Source organism: Portunus trituberculatus, chromosome 45 (genome assembly GCF_017591435.1).
Source record: "Portunus trituberculatus isolate SZX2019 chromosome 45, ASM1759143v1, whole genome shotgun sequence".
NCBI lineage: Eukaryota > Metazoa > Arthropoda > Malacostraca > Decapoda > Portunidae > Portunus > Portunus trituberculatus.
Window position 1 is genome coordinate 10,073,722 of NC_059299.1, and position 22,623 is coordinate 10,096,344.

The window sequence follows — 22,623 nt, forward strand, 5'->3', positions numbered from 1 at the left end:
GCTATGGTAAGAGTAGGTAAGAAGAGAAATATAAGGGAGGAAAGGAGGAATAAGAATAAGGTAAAAATAGGTAAAGAGAGGAATATAATGATTTAGGGAAAGGAACATGAGGAAAGAAGGAAAGAGGGTAAGGTAAGAGAAGGTAAGGAGAGGAATATACTGAAGGAAATATGGAGGAGAGGAGGAAAAAGGCTAAGGTAAGAGAAGGTAAGGAGAGGAATATAAGGGAGGGAAAGAAGGAAAGAAGGTTAAGGTAAGAGTAGGTAAGGAGAAGAAAAGGAGGAAAAAGTCTAAGGTAAAAGCAGCGAGGGTGACTGAAGGAGTTGGAGGAAAAAAGAAAGGTACAAGGGAGAGGAAAAGTGTAGTGAGGTAAGACGAGGGAAGAAGGGAAGGGTAGGGAGTGATGGAGAGGTAGAGGGACGTGAGGGTAAGATGGGATGGTTTATGGACTGAAGGGAGAGAAGGGGAGGGAAAATTTGCGATGGGCTAAGTGGAGAAAAACGTGATATTTTTTCCTCCTATTTCCTTATGTAACTTTTTCACTTCCTTTCTTTTGCTTTTCTTTCCCTTTTTTCACTTCTCTCTATTAATTCCTCGTAAGACGGGATGGTTTATGGACAGAAGAGGGAGAAGGAGAGGGAAAATTTGCAATGTGATATTTTCTTTCTTTATTTCCTTCTGTATTTTTTATTTCACTTTCTTTTGCTTTTCTTTTTCTTCACTTTTCATTAATTCTTTCCTGTCTTTCCCAACTTCATTATTCTCATTTTCCTTTCCTATTCCTTTCACTTTCTCTCCTCCCTAATAATAATAAAAATAATCGTAATAGTAATGATGATGATAATAATAATAGTCAACCTACATGATATTTTTCTTCATTTAAAGAGGTGTTGGGTACATGTTGAGAGACAAAGAGGACAGGAGCTCTCTTAAAACTTAGTCACTAGTAAAGATGAAATAAGAGAAAGTTAATGAGGATGATAATGACAATAGTGGCAACAATAATAATAACAATAACAATGATAGTGATAATGATAACAGTGGCCATATACCAACTGAAACTCGCTGTAAATAAAGAAACACCTGGAAACTAAACTGGAAATAGAAAAACACACACATTCAAATATTAACAAGTAAAAAAAAGAAAAAATGAAAAGATAGTACAAGTCACAATCCCACCTATTCTCTCTCCCATTCACTCCCATTCCTTCCCCTTTACTCCCCTCATCACCACACACCACTCCCCAAACCCATGTCCATCTCTTCTCTCCACTCCCTCCTCTCCTTTCCTCCTCTCCATCCATTATCATTTCGTCCTAAAATTTTGCCGTGTCTTTTTTATGAATGTATCTAGAATGGTCAGGTTCGGCTTCGGGTCCTTTTTCGGTGTATTTTTATCGCATTTTTATCACCACACAGGGGCCGAAAAATGGAGGCTTTTATTCCAGTGTTATATCTGTAGTTTGGTGCTCTTCAAAAGGGTAAAAAAGAGAGGGTAGGGCTAGGATGGGGTTACAGTAGGGTGGAGTAGTGTGAGGGGAGTTAAAATGCTTGATTCAGGGCTGTTCGTGTGTGTTTGTGTGTGGGAGGGGGCTTGGATGGGTGTGTGTGTGTGTGTGTGTGTGTGTGTGTGTGTGTGTGTGTGTGTGTGTGTTTGTGGGTTTGTTGTTGTTTTGCTTTGTTTGTTTGTGTGTTTAAGGGGGTTTAGTTGAATGGGTGTGGTTGTTTTTGTGGTGGTGGTGGTGGTGGTGGTGGTGGTGGTGGTGGTGGTGGTAGTGTATTTCTTCTTCTTCTTCTTCTTCTTTTTCTTTTTCTTTTTCTTTTTCTTTTCTTTTCTTTTTTCTTCTTCTTCTTCTCCTCCTCCTCCTTTTCTTCACCTCTTATTCTTCCTCTTCTTTTTGTTCTTCCTCCTCTTCTTCTTTATCTTCCTTTTCTTTTTCCTCTTCTTCTTCTTCTTCTTCTTCTTCTTCTTGGTCTCGTTGTTCTGCTCATTAATAATTCAGTCACTCTCTTCATTCTTTATTCAATTATCATTCTACTCAATTATTTTTCTCCCTTCATTCACTCATTCTTTCCTCACTCACCGTTTTACTCACTCCTTCCTTCCTTCCTTCCTTCAGTCATTTATTCATTCACTACATTACATTCCTCGAGTTTTCATTCATTACATTCCTTTCCTGCAAAATAATTCAACTGGACATATTATTACTACTTAACATATGTAGCGACCCTGCTTTGTGTTATTGCAGTGTTACTTATACTTCCATATATTCATTTTCCTATTTTAAATTCAGCAAGGAACTTATTTTATTTTCAGTGCAAGTATTAATTTCTCAGGAGCCATTTTCACTTATTGTTTTCCCTGCCTGTGTTAATTTTGCAGCTCCATTCATGCTTCCATTTTCTCTTCTCTAATAACGTCTTTCCTTTTATCTCGTGAGTCCCTCGTGTCCCCTTCACTATTCACTCTCCCCTCTTGTCTCCTTCCGTCGCCTTCCTCCCTCCTTCCTCCTTCCTCCTTCCTCCCACGTCGCCTCCTTTGTTTACATCCCTTCTTCTCTCTCTTCTTCCTCCCTCCTCATTTCCCTTCCTTCGTATTGTACCTCCATTTCCTCCTTCGTATTCTCTTTCTCCTCTTTATCCTCCGCCTTCTGCACTTTGTACCTTCATCTTCTATTCCTCCTTCTTCTCCTTCTACTTTTCCTTCTCCTTCTCCTTTCCTTCTCCTTCTCCTTCTCCTTCTCCTTCTCCTTCTCCTCCTCCTCCTCCTCCTCCTCCTCCTCCTCCTCCTCCTCCTCCTCCTCCTCCTCCTCCTCCTCCTCCTCCTCCTCCTCCTCCTCCTCCTCCTCCTCCTCCTCCTCCTCCTCCTCCTCCTCCTCCTCCTCCTCTCTCCTCTCTCTCTCTCTCTCTCTCTCTCTCTCTCTCTCTCTCTCTCTCTCTCTCTCTCTCTCTCTCTCTCTCTCTCTCTCTCTCTCTCTCTCTCTCTCTCTCTCTCTCTCTCTCTCTCACCTATACCTTTGTGACTCTCCATTTTCACTTCTTCCTTTCATCCTCCCTCTCACCTCTCCCTCTCCCTTTCCTCCTTTCACGTTGCCTTTTTCCTCCCCTCCCCTCCCCATGACTCCCCTCACCGCCTCCTCACCCCCGCCAATATCGCCTATGGGTATGCAAATGATGGTATTTTAGGCTTGTAAATTCTGCTCCAGCCGCCCCGGGACTTACATTTAGCTCTTTGTCACCCACGTTACTTGCTACCACTCTGTCTGTCTGTCTTTCTGTGTGTGTGTGTGTGTGTGTGTGTGTGTGTGTGTGTGTGTGTGTGTGTGTGTTTTGGTGTGCACGAGCGTTTTTTTTTTTTTTTTTTCTATTTCCGCTTTTTGTTTGCTTTTTCACAGTGAGTTATGAATAAAAGAAGAGATGGAAAAGGGCGAGGGATTTTTTCCTTTTTGTTTACACGGGTAAAGGAAAAAGGTAAAAGATTGGGAAGTAGAAAAAAGCTAAAAAAAAAAGAAAAAAGGAGAAAAAGTAAAAGAAATACGAGATGGAACAAAGGGAAGAATATGAAGAAAATAAAAAATAGCAGAGTAAAGATGAATTAGCAATAAAGGAAATGGAAAGAGAAAAGGTACAAGGAAAAAAAATGAAGACCTGAAGATGTAGAAAAAAGGGGAAAAAGGGGAGAAAAAAAGTGGAAAATAAAACAAATGCATAACAAGTAAATGAAAAAAAAATAGCGGAATGAAGATAAATTAGTAAAAAAAAAGGAGAAAAATTACAAAAAACTGAAAATCTGATGCAAAAAAGAAAACGAAGACAGGGAAAGAAAAGTACAAGGAAAACTGAACAAGACCTGAAAGAAAAGCAAAAGAAAACGATAGAGAGTCCATAAATTGCAGTCTCTATAAAGCTGCTGATGTCTTTGTATAGTCTTTATAACCGTGGCGATGTGTGTGTCGGGTCTAAACTTCCTTCACGTGGGTCTGCTTGATGTGGTCTGTGGGTCTGGCGGAGTGATAGACTGATAGACACACTACAGGAAGACGAACAAAGGGCCCTGATTGATAGTTAGGCTAATTATTTACTATAGATAATTTGCCTATATTCTGAACCACTTCCTTGCTCTTACATTCAAAATTCTGTAGTTATAAGCCTTGTTTTTCAATGTAAGAGGGAAAAAACTGACCAAGGGAAATAAAAATGAATAAAAAAAAAGTTCTGGTCCTGATTTTTGAATAAGGGTAAGTCTGACCAAGGACAACAAAAATTACTAAACAGAAATGCCCACTTAGATGCCAGGTCCCGAGCAGATCCGAGATAATTATCCAAAAGAATGAAATAAATATCTTAAACCTCCTTCTAAAGATGAGTGTAAGGCATAGAAAGATGGAAATACAACGTTACGAAGGTTTTAGAGCATAACAAAAAAGGGAAGCTGGGAGAGACTGTCAGACGTATGAGTAAAGCTTCTTAATTCCATCTATCATCCTCATCCTAGTTTTCAAAGTGTGTTTTTCGTGGTTCTTGCGACAGATTAACGAGATTTCTACGCAATAAACAGAGAAGACGCGTGTAAGAACCCAGCTAATCAGATCTGTGGGCTTTGGAAACACTAGCGGTGAGAGAGCAAAGCGTTTCAGAATACATGTTTGTGTTGTGCTGTGTGTGGGATGGGGAGGTGAATGACTGCCCTTGTGTGTGTGTGTGTGTGTGTGTGTGTGTGTGTGTGTGTGTGTGTGTGTGTGGTTATTGATAATAGCCTTGATTGTTTGTTTGTTTGATATGTCTGTTTGTGTTTCTCTCTCTCTCTCTCTCTCTCTCTCTCTCTCTCTCTCTCTCTCTCTCTCTCTCTCTCTCTCTCTCTCTCTTAAATTCGTCACCTCAACACGCACATATACACACAGACAGACAGAGAGTGAAATAGACCAAGAGACAGACAGACAAACAGACAGACAGACAGACAGGCAGACAGACAGAGAGTGAAATAGATCAAGAGACAGACAGACAAACAAACAGAGTGAAATAGACCAAGAGACAGACAAATAGACATACAGACGGACAGACAGACAGACAGACAGACAGACAGACGGACAGAAAGACAGATAGACTCGGATTATAAGAATGATTTTCCAGATTTGAGGGGATACAGGGAGAGAGAGGACTGACCCCCAACTTCCCAACCTCCCTCCCACCCCTCCCTCACACCATTAGCTTGCCCCCTCCCCTTCCTTCTATATCACAGCCACGCCCCACCTCCCCTCACCCACTGCAACTCCTCCCTCCTCCCCTGCCTTCCTCTTTCCCTCACATGTTTCCCCTCTTCTCTCCCCCTCCTCCCCTGCCCTCCCCTCCTCCGCTGTGTGTATAATAAAGAGAGAAGGATTTGTGATATTATTTGTTAGAGAGAGAGAGAGAGAGAGAGAGAGAGAGAGATTGAAAGATGACGAGGTTGTATCCGTGTGTGTGTGTGTGTGTGTGTGTGTGTGTGTGTGTGTGTGTGTGTGTGTTTGCTTGTTTGTTTTGCTCGTAGTTCCACCTGATGAACGCTTTGATCACCCACGCTCTCTGTTTTCTTTACATTCTCTCTCTCTCTCTCTCTCTCTCTCTCTCTCTCTCTCTCTCTCTCTCTCTCTCTCTCTCTCGCTCTCGCTCTTTTATATAAACATTTCCGCTTTTCCAGAGAGAGAGAGTCATATTCCTTTCTTATCACCTCAATCTCTTTGCTCTTCTCTCTTCTGTGTGGAATTGAATCCTCTTCCGATCATCTTTCCTCAGCGGTGTTTGCTCCCGGTGGCGGTGTTTATACTCGGAAGGGATCAAGGCGTTTATAGTTCTGCCGTCATGGGAGGTGCTGGGCTCATGGGGGAACGGGGCGAGGGGGAAGGGGTGAAGGGGTTTGGATTCCTCGTAGACCGTGTTGAAGTGTCGATAGAAAGGCTTGGATCCCTCTCTCTTGGGATTTGGCTGGCTTAGATATCCCCTGGTGTGTGTGTGTGTGTGTGTGTTCGTCTTTTTTTTTTGTGGTGTTTTTCTTCTGGTTTTGTTTGTCTTGTTTTGTTTGTTTATTTCTGTCTCTATATCTGTTTTTCTTATTGTTATTATTCTGATTCTTTGTTTTTTTTCCTGTCTTAATTCCTCTTTGTCTGTTTCCCCATCTGTTCCTCTTTCTGCCCCTCTCTTTGTCCATTCATCTCTCTGTTTATACTCTGTTTATACACTCTTGTCCGTCTGTCTGTCTACCTGTCTCTTTGCAAGTCACTGTTTATCCTTCAGTGACAATGTGCGTCTTTGCTATGTAGTGTTTGTCTGTCTTTCTCTTCGTCAGTTTGCATGTCTCTCTGTCTCTCTTTAATTCCTTCTCCTTTTGTGTTTATTTTTCTATTTATTCATTTCTCCACTGGTCTTTCCTTTTTCTCTTTTTTATCTTTTTCTGTCTATTTGCCTTTTTTTCTGTCTGTTTCTCTCTTTCCTATTTATTTTCCTTTCCTTATCCGTCTCTGTATATTTGGCTGTCCTTTATGTCTCTCTCTCTCTCTCTCTCTCTCTCTCTCTCTCTCTCTCTCTCTCTCTCTCTCTCTCTCTCTCTCTCTCTCTCTCTCTCTCTCTCCTATTTAGTTTTCTTTACTTGTCTATCTCTCCATCTGTTTTCTGTCTCTATTTTCATCCCTTCTCTCTTTAGTTTGCTCTATTGTCTATTGTTTCCCTTCCTTACTCTTTTTTTCCCCTTACGTGTCCATCTACCTTTTTATCTATCCTTCTATCTATCTGCCTATCTATCCATCAGTGTGTGTCTATATGTATGTCTATCTGTGTGTCTGTCTGGCGGTGATTTATAGCAACAAGCTTCGCCATTTCACGTGCAATGACGATGCTTACCAGGAAATAAAACTGCTATTATTGTGAGTGATGGCACGACTGTCTCCCCCGAGTCCAGGAAAGAGAGAGGAGGGGAAGGCTAATGGTTTGTGGAGGTAAAGAGAGAGAATAAGCAATAGTAGTAGTGATAGTGGTAGTAGTAGTAGTAGTAGTAATAGTGGCGGTGGTGGTGGTGTTAGTGGTTGTGGTGGAAGAAATAAAGAAGAATATGATGGTGATGAAGAAGATGTAGTAGTAGTAGTAGTAGTATAGTAGTAATAGTAGTAGTACCGGCAATGGTATTAGTGGTAGTAGTAGTAGTAGTAGTAGTAGTAGTAGTAGTAGTACAAGAAATAATAATAGTAGCAGCAGAACAAAAAATACACACACACACACACACACACACACACACACACACACACACACACACACACACACACACATACCACAAACCACCAAACCAAAACCGACAAGACAAGAAGAGAGAGAGAGAGAGAGAGAGAGAGAGAGAGAGAGAGAGAGAGAGAGAGACTAAGGAAGAGGATCGAGTGGCGGAGTGGAATCCATGCGAGTTTAGGTGACGATTTGTTGCTTTTGGCCTTTATGCTTTTATTGGCGTGCGAGTGAAGTGTGCATAGGGAGCGACAGGTGGGGCTTGGCGAGGCTTTTATTGTCTCTCCCTAAACGTTCCCTTGTGTCTCCCGTGCCGGACTGATCGTGGCTTTATAGAGACTGAAGGAGATGAGGCAAGGCAGGACAGGATGTGGCTTATCAGGGGTTCTTTCACTTCGTTGTGGGGATTGAAGGATGCTTGATGTGTTTTAATGAAGGATGCGTATAGGATTTTTTTTTTAGTGTTATATTGTTCTTTAAGGGATTTATTGGGTGTTTTTGGTTATTTTCTTCATGTTTCTTTGTTTTGTCTCGGTGAAGTGTGTAAAGTGGGTTTTTTTCTCTATTCTTTTAGCTTGATAAGAGATGAAGATTTTGTTGTTGTTGTGTGTGTGTGTGTGTGTGTGTGTGTGTGTGTGTGTGTGTGTGTGTGTGTTTTAAGACAGTGGGGCTGTTTCTAATATACATACATGAAAACATATATTCACACAGACAGAAAGGCAAACAGACTGACAGACAGACAGACAGACAGGAAAATACAGCAAGAGATCATTCACCACTACAAGATAATGAGTAAACAGTATGGATGGACACACACACACACACACACACACACACACACACACACACACACACACACACACACACACACACACACACAGTTCCGTCAATCAACATAACATAATTAGTCCCTCTTTCACATTTTCACAACATTCGCTCTTTCCCACTTTGCATACATATAACTTTCTCAACTCAGCTTCAATTTTTTTCGCTCAGCTGACAACAGTGTTCCCAGATCCCACCGGCTTTTGAGAGACCCTCCTCTTCCTCCCTCTCCCTTCCCTCCTCCTCTATTTAACTGTTCTGGTATCAGTGGCTGCCCTTTTTTTTTAGTTTTTTTTCAAGGGTAGGGTGGTTAGGTCGTCTCTTCCGGCAACGGTGGGTCGTTCATCTCCGTAGGGGGTCACTCTTTGTTCTGGCAACATTGGCCTGACTTTTATCGAAGGAGTGTTGACTTTTGTCGGGCATTTTGGAACACGTCTCTCATTCTTGTCTTCTGTAACTATTCTCTTTTTTTGGGGTTCTTTTATTTCTATTTTTCCTTCGCTTTCCACTTTTTTTCATTGTTACGTGCATTTTTCTTGCTTTTTTTCCTTTTTTGTATTTTTGTGTAGCTTTTGTGTCCATTTTTTCATGTTTTTTTTCTTGAGCTGTTTGTTTCCTACGCCTATCTTTCTGAATTTCTCTTCGCTACATTCAGCAAAAAATACATAAATAGATAAAGATGCAACAAAATAAAGTAAAAATTCAAAACTCACAAAAAAAAGAGAAATAAAAAAAACACGAAATAGCAAAGACAAAAACGAAACAAACTCAAGAAAAACACGAATAACATAACAAAATCAAACAGGGAAAAAAATCACAGAAAATATGCATAAAAAATGTGTATTAAAACCAGCCAAAAGCGAGCCAGGATTTGCTACGTTTTTAATCAGTCTCCGCGGAATTTTCCCCGTGAGTGAGTCAGCTGAACTCTGGACATTAAAAACATCCCCAAGGCCCCGACGCATCAACCAATCACGTGCTGGAATGGGGGGGAGGAGGAGGAGGACTAGGAAGAGGATGAGGACGAGGAGAGAAAGACAAGGAGGAGGAGGACGACGACGAGGACGAAGGAGAGGAAGGGGGAGAAGATGGAGGAGGAGGAGGAGGACAGAAGAGGTGGAAGAAGAAATAGAATTGCAATCTAAGTTAGAACAATGATGGAGGAGGAAAGGGAAAGGAAAAAGAAGAAAAGAAGAGGAGGAGGAGGACAGAAGGGGAGGAGAAGAAATAGAATTGCAATTTTAAGTTAAAACAGTGATGGAGGAGGAAGAAGAGTGTACAGAAGGAAGGAAGAATTGAATCGGAATCTTTTCTTACAAACAAAGATAAGGAAGAAAAGAATGAAGGGAAGAAGAAGAAGATGAAAAGAAGAAGAAGAAGAAAAAGAAGAAGAAGAAGAAGAAGAAGAAAAGAAGGATTAGAAGAAGAAAAAAAGAAGAAGAAGGATTAGAAGAAGAAGAAGAAGAAGAAGAAGAAAAAGAAGAAGAAGAAATAGATTAGGAAGAGAAGGAGAAAGAGGAAACAAGAAATGAAAAAGAAAAAAAAGAATTACAATAATAAAACAAAATCTAAACTCGGTGCAAACTTTTTTTCTTTTCTTGCATGTTTACAGTGTTGAGGAAATGAAATAAGACGAAGTAAAAAGTTCGTCTGTAGAAAATGAAATAAAAACAAAAATAGACAAACAGGTAAAAGTTTGGATAATGAAAAGATCTGCAAAGTAACGATAAAGCGAAGCAAAATATATGAAAAAAACCTGAATTTTAAACGAAGGATGACGAAGAGAGCGGAAAAGGAGAGAGGGAGAGAGAAAGAGAAGGAAGAGGTGAAGAGGCGATATAGAAAACGAAAGAGGAACAGGTAGAAGAGAGACAAGAAGGGAAGAAGAGAAAGGGGAAAAGAGTAATCGGAAGGAATTGGAAGAGACAGGAATAAAACAAAGAACAAGAGGAGTAGAAGACAAGGAGAAAGATGAAGAGATAGGAAGAGGGACCAAGAAAAGACAGGGATTAAGAGGATTAAGAAGACAGGAAGACATGGAGGAAGAGGGGGACACGGAACAGGAGAAAAAGGGAGATAAAGGAAGATTGGGAAGAGGAGATAGAGACGGGAAAGAGAAAATTGAGAGAAGAAGAGGAGGAGGAGAAAGGCAAAAGAAAGAGAGAAGAGAGAAGGAGGAGATGAAAGCAGAAAGTGATAGTGAAGTAGGAAGATGAAAGATGGAAAATAATGAGTAAAAAATGAAAGTAAGAGAGGAAAAGGGAAATGAAGACAAAGTAATGAAGAAAGAAAGGAAGGAGGAAGACTAAAAAGACATGTAGTGAGAACAAGAGGGAAGAAAAACGAAGAAAAGACAGACACACAAATAAAAGACAAAAAGTAGAAAGAAGAGGAAAAAAAGCAAAGAAATATAGAAATACAAATTACAAACCAGCAAACGCACAAGAACACAACCTTTACCGCCGCTCACCACCACCACCACCACCACCACCCATCACCACGCAAAAACAAGAAAATAATAACAATGATAAATCCCACGTCGCCAGCACCTCATCAAGTGAAGTAATGCAGCCACGTAGATGAGACAGGAACATTCTTCAAGGGTTCAGTATTACTTTGTACGTTCGTATTGGTGGTGAGTGATTTGGCGAGTGCTCAACCCACGTCCCGGCGGTGATCCTCTTAATTGATGGGATTAATTGGAAGTTTGCCAGAGGACGATGGATTGCGTGCGTCAAGTTAATGGGCAAAAGGAGGAAGAGGAGGAGGAGGAGGAGGAGCAGGACGGGCAGTGATGCAGTGTGAGTGTATAAAAGGAGAGGAGCGATAACTTGCGAAGAATTAGGAGTTTGGGACGAAGGAGACGAAAAACTGAAGGAGGAAAATGGTGCTGAAAATCTGGAGATACGAGAAGTTTTGCAGGAATGGAGGAGAAATATGTGAGGGAATGTAAATGAGCGGAAAGCGTTGCGAGGAGACGAGGGAAGATGTGGTAACGGGGAGTGGGAGGAGGAGAGGAGGAGAAACTGTAGGGATTATGTATGCATTATCCTTATTCATACATTAGTGGTAGTGAACGTTTATGTATGGAAAAAAAAGTGTGCGCGTACAAATGAAGAATCTTACACTAGAAATTAATATATTTTTACGGGATTAATCGAAAGAAGGAAAAAAAAAGAAAAAGAAAAGGAAATTAAAGATGAGATATAAAAAAATAGTAAAGGAGGAGAAAGGAGATAAAGAGAAGGTAATGTTGGGAAGTATTATACACACAAAATAAATATGTAGGTAGGAGACTCACTGTATAGGTCGTACATTGAGGAAAAAAACATTAATTCATTGGCTTTGTTCCATTATGTCAAATGAATGAAAAGTGGAAGGGAAAATTGATTAAAGATACATAACATTTCCCTTTATACATTATTCATGTCAAACTTTAAATGGAAGGCAATATAAGGCAAAGCAATTTAATCATTACATTCTCGTATTTGAAACTTTAATGGACAAAAATAGAGAAAACATGAAAACAATATATATCCATTATTACATTATGCACACCGGTGGATGAAAGAAAGCAGTATCATTTCGTCATTTCATCATTTCATCATTTCATCATTACACTCACTTACCTAAAATTCCAAAAGACAAACAATAAAACAATACGAGAGAGAGAGAAAGAAAATACATCGGCCATTTAATCAGTCGCAGTAAGAAAAGAATGAAACAATACGAGAGAGAGAGAAAGAACATACATCAGCCATTACATTAGTCGCAGTAAAGTGATAAAAAAAAGTAACATTTAACGTCACTCCATCATTACATCCTGTGATCTCAAAGGAGTGAAAGTTAAAAGCGAAAATAAACGTAATAAAAAAAAAAAAAAAACAACGTAACGACAAAGGCAGAATCTGGGCCGCTTTGGACGCTCGTGAAAATATTATTGGAAAACTTGTGAATCTAGTTCTGACAGACACGCTTTTGTTTTTCTCCTTTTTTTCCCCACGTAACGGAATGTTTTCGCTACCCACACTGCTGTTAGGAAATGCACTGCGGGAAAACACACACACACACACACACACACACACACACACACACACACACACACACACACACACACACACACAGTCTCTCTCTCTCTCTCTCTCTCTCTCTCTCTCTCTCTCTCTCTCTCTCTCTCTCTCTCTCTCTCTCTCTCTCTCTCTCTCTCTCTCTCTCTCTGTATTAACGTGTCACTGTTTTCGTGTCATATTTGCATATAAGAATCCTGAAAACCAGCGTGGTGGAACAAGATACATTACGCTTTGTCTTTTCACTTTGATACACAGAAACGTATTTTTTTCCCCATAATCCTCGTTGCTATTAATTTTCATGTGGTGGTGGTGGTGGTGGTTGAGGTCTGAGTCATATTTCCAGTTGTGGTTTAGTGTTGATTAATGTAGCACAGTTGTTGGAAATGTGTGTTACAGGTGTGTGGTGGTGGTGATGGTGGTGGTGTTGACATAGACGTGGTGATGCTGTAATGGTGATAGATTTTGGTGATGGTGGTGATAATGATGATGATAAAGGTAGTGGTTGTTATTATTCACTGCAAAAAGGTATTAGGTATTTTTTGAATGGTTAATGAAGGGAAATTAACTCTCTCTCTCTCTCTCTCTCTCTCTCTCTCTCTCTCTCTCTCTCTCTCTCTCTCTCTCTCTCTCTCTCTCTCTCTCTCTCTCTCTCTACAAGACACAAGAGTAAGGGGCCATTATCTCATTTTCTCTCTTACATTTGTCTTAATTTAGGGGGACAAGAACATGCTGGTCATTTTTCCTCTTATTTTCCTCCCTAAGCTTCCTATTTGTATGTACGGAACGATCATAAGAGACCCATTAAGTGAGGCGTTACTGTCGTCTTTGTTACCACCAGGGAGAGTAACGAGAGGGAAGTGTAAACAGTTAATTTGTAAAGACCTTTTCTCTCACTGTCATTGGTTCGTTGCAGTGTATCTCTCTCTCTCTCTCTCTCTCTCTCTCTCTCTCTCTCTCTCTCCTTGATTTCTTCCATGTTTTAGTTATTTTTCAATTTATTTACTCTTGATCTACTTCACTATTTTTTCAAGGTATAGATTTTTAAGTTATGTATTTTATTTATGTATTTAGTTTATCTGCCCTGCCTATTTTGTCATAATTATTTTTTTTTTTTTTTTTTTTTTTACCCTGATACATTTCAAAGACAATAGATTAACACACCTTTGTCATTCTTATCTTATGCAAACTTGTAATGCGTAGAATAAAAAGAAAACTTGGAAATATTTAACTCTGCTACTTATTGTACACGTTACCGAAGTGTTCTCCCATCGTATGAACATTTTTTTTTTTTACGAGTATTAAAAGGACGAATTAATTATGACATTGCTAGTGGTTCAGTTTCCCAGCGTTTCAAGTTTTTTTTAATGCGTTGTTCTCTTTTAGTAGTCATGTGTCGCTCTTCGGTGCGAGGGAGGCCGGCTGGTGCTATATTAGTGTTAGAATAGTGCCTGAGTGCTTGTGTTAATCGTGGTGTTACTCGTACAAGACTGTGTTATTATGTGTTATATTCTAGGATTACTGGTGTATGTAGTAATTAACCCCTTCAGTACCATGATACGTCTTTATATTTATTCAGGTTACAATTAGGCGATTTTGTACAGCTTTGAAATCTCATGGTGTATTAAAATAGTAAAGATTCTGGGCCATTAACCTTCTGACCTCCATAGAACCTTGCTAGTGTAAATAAAATCGTGTAATCGTACTCAAAACTCACGGTAAAAATGCGTCCCAGTACTGAAGGGATTAAGAGTAGTAGAATAAGTAATATGTAAGTTTTATATGTACTTTTGTGTGTATTTTGTGTAGTAGTTGTAGTAATAGTTGTAGTAGAATAAGAAATGTGGTTTTAATTTTTTTCGTACGTGTGTGTGTGTGTGTGTGTGTGTGTGTGTGTGTGTGTGTGTGTGTGTGTGTCCAGTAGTATTTAGAAGATGTAGTTGAGGCGAGTGACAGGTGGGTGTGGGGTGCGGGGTGCTGGGTGGGAGGAGTGCTGGCAGCTGCAGTAATAGCGATGTCTGTGTGTGATGTGCTGGCGGGGCTGCGGCGCGCTGGTGCAACATATTGGTGGTGGTGACAGGACATACCCACAATTCTCCGCTTCTGCTCTACTACTGACTACCTTCAAGGGGTACAGAAGATTAAATAGAGTTGAGAACCGCTTTCCTCTGAGGCAGCGGCTCTAAATCTTTTCAGTGATATGCACCCCTTGAAGTCTTTCAGTATTGGACATGTACCTTTTACCCAGAATGCAGTAAAATGGAGTCAGAGTCCAGAATTCATCGGTAAATGATAACAAATGTGCTCGGTTGTGATGACATAAACGTGCTCGTATATCTATTAGTGTATAAACTGTTATTAATCAAATCCCTCCATGAAATTATGAGTACCGTACGTAATGACAACTGTGATTATTTGTCCATGCATGAGGTCAGGCCAGGTGCTCTAATAGATTTGTCACGTGCACGAAAAATCGACAAGCGCATTAAAACACCATCATCTACCACTGCTCTTCATTTATCACTTTTCTTCCTATTTGTAAACGCATTTGTTTTGTTTTTTTCTTTACCGAACTTTCACTGTATAAAAAAAGGAAGAAAAAACACGTACACACACTAGTGACAGTCCATCAAGTCATGGTTACAGTGTTAAATGTTTATGGTTCATGTCATTGTGCTGGTAATTGTCACCATATGCGTTAATTTACGTGGCTGTTGTGTTAAGTAATGAGTGTTGGGCAGTAAAAGTGAATATTAGAAGTGTGCAATAGTTAATAGTGTGTTTTAATGTGTCAGTTAGTTAGTCTTCGTTTGTGTTCACTGTAGAATGTATTTGCATGGACACTAAGAGAAAAGATAAGTATGTTTTGAAGGGTATATTACTACTTTTAGAAACAAGTGCAATAATAAATTTTAAATGATGGTTATAATGAGAGACATAGTGCAGCATTGAAGGGATTAAGTTGCAGTAGTGAGCTGGATAGTGGCATGAGTGTTCTAAGTGTTTCTGTGTGTTGGTGTGTCAAAGTGTCTGCGTGTTGATGTGTTAATGTGTCTGTGTGTTGATGTGTTAGTATGTTGGTGTGTCAAAGTGTCTGCGTGATGTGTTAATTTGTTGGTGTGTCAGTGTCTGCGTGTTGGTGTGTTGGTATGTGAGAGTGTTGAGCATCGAGAGTAACCCCGCCCCTCCTCTCTCCCCAGCCATCTCGAAGACGGAGGTGTTTGAGCCAGAGTACAGGATGCCCGGTAGGCCCCCCCATCCCCCCAACACCTCCCATGACACACACACACACACACACACACACACACACACACACACACACACACACACACACACACACACACACACACACACAACACATAACACCTAACTTTTTAAAAATTTCTGTTGTATTTTTTGCAATAATTGAAATATCCCTGCAATAATAGTACGCATGTTTAACGTAAAAAAAAGGAAGTTTCTCCAATATATTTTTTTTTCCTCGACACTGAAAAGTTTATATTCCTTTACATAATTATATATTCCCATTAATAGAAGCAGCTGCCCGATATTTTTCTGGGCTTGCACTATACATATTTTTTTCCTTCGCAGCATTTTCCAAAAGCGAGGATTTTGAGGAAAACGGCTTCAGAATGTCGGGTACGAAACTGTCTGTCCCAACACTTTGAAAAATGACGATATTTATATTTTTCTTGTCCCTGATTTTTATGGAGCTGTTTTATTGCACAGCCATCTTGCTTGTTGCACGGTGATCTCTCTCTCTCTCTCTCTCTCGCTCTCGCTCTCGCTCTCGTATGTTCCTTTCTCTTTGTCTATTTCTTCCTTGTTTCTTGTTCCAGTTATTCTCATTTTCTATCTCTGCATCTTTCAAATTTTATCTCCGTTTCTTATTTCTTTCCTTATTTTCCAGTCCTCTCTCTCTCTCTCTCTCTCTCTCTCTCTCTCTCTCTCTCTCTCTCTCTCTCTCTCTCTCTCTCTCTCTCTCTCTCTCTCTCTCTCTCTCTCTCTGGAGCATTTTCCGTACTCCATCTCTCCCAGCATGATATATTCCCCCGTTTTATAACTCTATCCATTTAATCCACATTTTTGCAAGTTTTCATGCTTCCTCTTTTTGGCGCGAAAGCAACACACTCTGTCTTGTATTTTTGTCATTTATTATTATTATCAATGTGTATGTTTGTCCCATACTTGTTTTTCTTTTCATGTACAAGAAATGTTTACGTTTTTATATCTGCATATTTTCGTGGGTTTTAGATTTGGAAGTTTGGATTATTTTGAAGCTGAGGCTCAAAGATGATGATGATGATGATGATGAGTCTTTCTATCTATCTGTCTATCTATCTATGTATATATCTAGCCGGCAATCCCACAAACGGTGACCTAGACAAAACACTGCACACACACACACACACACACACACACACACACACACACACACACACACACACACACACACACACACACACACACACACACACACACACACACACACACACACGCTTTGCTTTCTCACCACGATTATTTTTCAAGGCCACAGAGATGATTAGCGGGATTTTCAAGTCTGTTTCTCTAGTTGATAATGCAGAAATTTTGTCAGTCTGCCTCTAGAACCGCAAAAACGCCTTTAAAAAATCATATAAACTTAGATAAAGCGTTTTGAAATAGCGGAGGTGAAGCACAGAAATGTTTAAGAATACGAGCCTTTGTTACGTTATCCTAGGGTGGAAAGAGGTAGTTTAGTGTATTGGACCACTCTACTACACTGTGGGAGCTTAACCCCTTCAGTACCATGCCGTATTTCCATATTCATTGTGCTTATTATTTGCGATTTTGTTCACCTTCAGAAAGTTGATTGGGGATTAGAGTAGTTAAATCTTCTGACCTCCATAGACCTTTCCTAATGTCAACAAAATGGTCTAATCGTACACAATTGCTCATTATTTGGCGATTTTGTTCACCTTCAGAAAGTTGATTAGGGATTAGAATAGTTAAGACTGTGGCCATTTATTTTCTGACCTCCATAGACCCTTCCTGATGTCAACAAAATGGTCTAATCGTACACAAATCTCAAGGTCAAAATGTGTCCCAATATTGAAGCGGTTAAACATAATAATAAAGTTGATGAATAAGTGATAGTAATAATGATGATTGAGTAAAGCTATGTAGTGATTTGATCAGTTGCAAATTATCATGCTTTTACTGAAAATAGAATAAAAATGTGCATTCACTTTAATGTTGAGTGATTTAGAATTTTTTTAGTATTACGTGTCTGTTTTATACTTCATAGTGTTTTGTTTTGTCTTTAATGCTTGTTTATAGAAGTTTGTCCTGACTTTTTTATGTTCCTCGTTTTCTTTTACTGCCTCCGCTTTTATTTTTTTTTTCTTTGTCCATCCTGAAGTCCTTTTGTCTTTTCTTGTACTTATTTCCATATTTTTCAAGTGTTTTTTTCCTTTTACATGACTCATTTTTTTATGTTCCTTAAAGTACGTTTTTTCCTTACTTTTTTTCTTTTTTACTTTTACGTTCTCATTTTACATTTCATCTGTTACAAGTATACGTTTATTTTATTCATTTTTCTTGTACATTTTTTCCTAATTCTTATTTTCACTTTGGTCTTTTGTGTTATTATTTATTTTTTTTTTTTTTTTACTTTGGTCGTGCAAATTTACTGGTTCGTGTACTATTTATACGTACATTAATTTTTTTTATGTGTATTTTTTGATTGATTAGTATTTCTGAGTATCGTTTTCACGTTTAATTTTTTTTTTTTTTACATGCACTGCTTTACTTTTTTGTGACTTTTTGTTGTGTGACTATCTATAATCATTACTTTTTACTTTCTCATTCATGCATCTCTCCTTCATCTACATCCGATTCTACATTCTTACTTTTCTTGTGACCTGAATTATTTTTTACCTTTTAAGTCTCTCATCTATTGTTCATTTACATCTGATAATACCATTTTTATTTTTCTTCTGACTTGTCTTATTGTTTTCCATCTTATTCTCGCATATCTCGGTAACCAACAACAGATTCACCTCTTCCCTCCTATTCTTCCTTTTTTTTTATATCTTTTTATTCCTTCTTTTACATTTAATTATAGTATTTTAATTTATCTTGTAACGTATCATTATTATTTTTTATCTTATTCCCACATTTATCATTCACCAACAACAGATTCACCTATCCTCTCCTTTCTTTCCTTCTTTTTGCATCTTCTTATTCTTTCTTTTACATTTGATTATGTTATTTTAATTTATCTTTTGACGTATCATTATTTTTTCATCTTATTCCCGCATTTATCATTCACCAACTTCAGATTCACCTGGTCCTCTTCCCTCCTTTCCTTCCTCCTCCACGCACTCTCCCCCCTCCCCCGCTCATCGCACGCGCACACTTCACTATTTCCCTCACCGACAAAATTTACCTCATAACAATTTTATCGTCCATTCCCGCGCCTCGCCACACCCATCACGCCCCGGTAATGGCGAGGAGCGGGCGTGCGTCACTCCAGCCACCACGCCCTCGCCACACCCCGCCATGCCTGACTACTCCCACGCCACACCTGTCTGTTCTGCCACACCTGTTTATGTTCCTGTCTACGTCAACACACATCTGTTTGTCTTCCTACACCTGTTGCTTTTATTTATATTTTGTGTTACACCTGTTCCTATTATCATGGTTATCCTCTCTCTCTCTCTCTCTCTCTCTCTCTCTCTCTCTCTCTCTCTCTCTCTCTCTCTCTCTCTCTCTCTCTCTCTCTCTCTCTCTCTCTCTCTCTCATTCTCCTTGTTTATTGTTTATTATTTGCTTTTCTTTTTTTTGTTTATTTTTTTCTCTTGTTTTCATTTTGTTCTTCCATCTTTTATTGGTGTCTTCGTCTTCGTCTCCCTTATTGTTTGTTTTGTTGCTAAAATTTGTGTTTTTGTATCATTTTATTAGTTTTGTTGATTCCTGCTCCTCCTCCTCCTCCTCCTCCTACTCCTCCTCCTCCTCCTCCTCCTCCTCCTCCTCCTCCTCCTCCTCCTCCTCCTCCTCCTCCTCCTCCCACCAAATATAAAACTCTTGAAACAGTTTCGCTAAGTTGACAGCGGCGGAGTGAATAAAAAAAGTAAGCATCAAAAAGTTTAGTATTACCATGAATAAAAAATTGAATGAAAAGAAACACGGAAAGTGACCGTAAAAGAAAATGGGATTAGACGCTTGGGGTTTTGAACACAGCTCAGTATTCAGAAACGCTTTGCTCTCTCACCACGACTATTCCTAAGGCCGCAGAGATGATTAGCGGGGTTTTCAAGAGTGTTTCTCCAGTTAATAATGTAGAAATCTTGTCAGTCTGTCTCTAGAACTATAAAAACGCTATCCTCTTTCAACATGATTATTTCTCAAGGCCACAGAGGTGATTATCAGGGTTTTCAAGAGTGTTTCTCCAGTTAATAATATAGAAATCTTGTCAATCTGTCTCTAGAACTATAAAAACGCTATCCTCTTTCAACATGACTATTTCTTAAGGCCGCAGAGATGATTAGCGGGGTTTTCAAGAGTGTTTCTCCGGTTACTAATGTAGAAATCTTGTCAGTCTACCTTTAGAACCGTAAAAACGTCTTAAAAAAAACTCGTGTAAATTTAGATAAAGCCTTTTGAAATAGTGGAGGTGAAACGCAGAAGTTTTTGAGAATACGAGCCATAGATACAGAAACTCTAATATGTGTTGTTATTTTTATTGTTATTTTGTCGTTGTTTATCTATTTTTTTTTTTTTTTTACAGTTGTTTCGTTTAGACAATAGCATTTTTTTCACTTATTTGTTATTTTCTTAATGGGTGTTTAAAATTAGTATAGTTGTCCTAAGTAGGTACGGATGTAAGTGAAAATCTTGTGCGTGTCTCAGACCTATCCCAAGATCGGAAATAGGGTAACGTCTGGCTGTCTCGTCACACACACACACACACACACACACACACACACACACACACACACACACACACACACACACACACAGACGATCGTTAGTATTACATTTTGGCAAAGTTGAATAAAACATTTCCAATTTGACACAACATTTTCCGCTGTTCCTTTGACAATGAACAAGTATTTTTTCCCACATTTTTTCGATGAGTTTTGGGGGAGAAAATTTTTATGAACTTTTTAACCTTTTTATTCTTTTATTGGTTCGATATTTTGCTTTTATCTTTTTTTTTTTTTTTTTGTATCTTTTTGTATATAGCGCTGCGAGAACTCCCTGTAATACTGTATCTCAACCTTACAACTGGCCAGGAATTAAGGAATAAATCATGTATCTTTTTTCTTATTAGTTCTTCACTCCTTAATGCTCTAAGTCAATCAGCAAAAAGCCTGAATTGAAGACTAAAGCATGTAATTTCTTCCTATTTCTTCACTCCCTTTAATATTGTAGCTCAATCAACAACAGGCTAGGAATTGAAGACTAATGCATTTATTTATTTATTTATTTATTTTTATATTTCTCCACTCCTTAATACTGTAGCTCACCCTTACAGTAGGAAAGGAATTGAAGACCGAAGCATTTTTTTTTTTATTATTATTATTTTTTCACTCCTTAATACTATAGGTCATCAGCAAAAGGCCAGGATTTGAAGACCGAAGCATGTAATTTCTCTTCATATTTCACCACTCCATAATGCCATAGTTTAACCTCACAACAGGCGAGGAATTGAAGACCGAAGCATGTAATCTTTTTTTTTTTTTTTCCTTACGTAACATATTCTTCAAACACACCAATTGTATCCAGAACACTGTACCTTTCTTGTAACTTAAGACAAAACGGATCTAACTACCAGCGCTTATATAACCTTGTATAAATCTATATAAACCCTGTAATGAGCCTGTGTAAGCCTGTATTAGCCTGTATAATGTACCCGGTGCCTGCATAACTCGCTGGCCGGCCATGTTTAACCGCGAGCCTCACCTGCGCTAACTTTACCTAACTATGTAAAATGTCAAGGAACTCTCAAACTATCCCATCGAGTTTGGCTTCACGACACAACCTGGGCCTCTCGCGTGTCCCATCTGTGTGTGTGTGTGTGTGTGTGTGTGTGTGTGTGTGTGTGTGTGTGTGTGTGTGTGTGTGTGTGTGTGTGTGTGTGTGTGTGTGTGTGTCCGGCAACAGGTGCGTCCAGATGTGTTTGGTTCCGCCAGGTTTATGATTAAGTTTGACATGTTGCACCTTGGCCTGCTGTGTTTCTGTCCGTTCGTGTTTGCTGTTTGAGTCGAGTTTGTTCGTGTTTGTGTGTATTTTCGTGAATGCATTTAATTTTTCTTCCTTCGTTTGTACGTTATTTGCATCATGTTTTTGTTTTTGCCTTTTTTTCCTATTTTGTGGATCGTCATTATCTTCCCTCGTCTTCATGTCCGTTTTCTGCCCCTCCTTCCCCGATTCCTTGACCCTTCCACTTTTGTCCCCCTTTAGTGAACACTGAGAGCACTGAAGACTATTTAGAACTTACAATAAAAAACAGAATATATTATTTATCTCATCTAGGGTACAGAACTATTTAAGAGATGGTAGAGCAAGAGTAAGTTGAGAAAAGCAGGTGATTATGGGAATGGCTCAGTGAAAAGCGATCAAGCACTTCTCCCCTCCTTGTGAAAGAGTTTGCCTCACTCCTCCACTCCCAATGAAAGTCTTGGTAGTGAGACGCGAAGGTGGAAAGTAGAAGTGTCCCGCTGAGTGCTCTGGGGATATTAAGGCTGGTATTCTTAGACGCTCCCCTCACAAGGACTGTCTTCAGGGACGTGACTGGTTGGATTCTCACAAGATTTGGCTAGAGACGCAGGATACTTGTTAAATCTTGAATGGAATCATGAAAAGATGACTGAAAATTGAGTAACTTCCATTAGAATCTCTTTAAAAATTCGAGATTCAGTTTTTTTTCTCTCTTTCTCCTTTAGATATTATGAGAGTAAAAAAAGATGTAAGAGTATGAAGCTAACCTATTGTATAATTACTCTGTATGATTCCTCTGTGCCTGTATGAAATATGCATACAACCTTCTCCAGCTTGTAACCTCCCTGTAGAAAGCATGTCATGTGTCCTTGAGCTTGTATCTTTTGTCCCCATGTACAGGTGCATCTCTTTACCTGTACAGCCATGGCAGCGTAACCGTATAGATTCATTTCCAGTGTGTGTTGTGTTTTTTAATCTTTTATATGTGAATGAGCTCGTAACAAAACATTCTTGGCAAGTTACAAATGAGATTGAGAAACACTGAAGTGCAATTGGGGTAAGTGGCGTACAGTGGCTCCCAAAACTCTTTAAAATGTAGTGGGATTGTGGTGTAATCAACAATTTGACACTTGCTACCTGATCACGTGTCGCGTCAGTAAGATTAGTACGCTAACCTTGACGTGATGCTGATATGCCGATCTATTTCCCACGTCATAACACACGGCAACCATCCATAGTATACAGGGCTGCCAACTGTTGCTACTATAATAACCCAAAC

At 39.3% G+C, this 22,623-nt stretch overlaps 1 protein-coding gene across 21 annotated transcripts in view; it reads left to right on the top strand.

Moving 5' to 3' along the window:
• Positions 1 to 22,623, top strand: part of LOC123519336 (cyclin-dependent kinase 14-like) — a 374,184-nt gene that overhangs the window by 279,440 nt on the left and 72,121 nt on the right. For 14 of the 21 annotated variants that reach the window (XM_045280565.1, XM_045280567.1, XM_045280562.1 and 11 more), the window contains 2 exons: positions 15,338 to 15,382; positions 15,729 to 15,776. The exons of 5 other annotated variants lie outside the window; for them this stretch is intronic. In XM_045280565.1, coding sequence (XP_045136500.1) covers positions 15,338 to 15,382; positions 15,729 to 15,776 — 93 coding nt within the window. The remainder of the gene's footprint in view (positions 1 to 15,337; positions 15,383 to 15,728; positions 15,777 to 22,623) is intronic. 2 more of the 21 variants (XM_045280566.1, XM_045280577.1) reach the window with 1 other exon arrangement.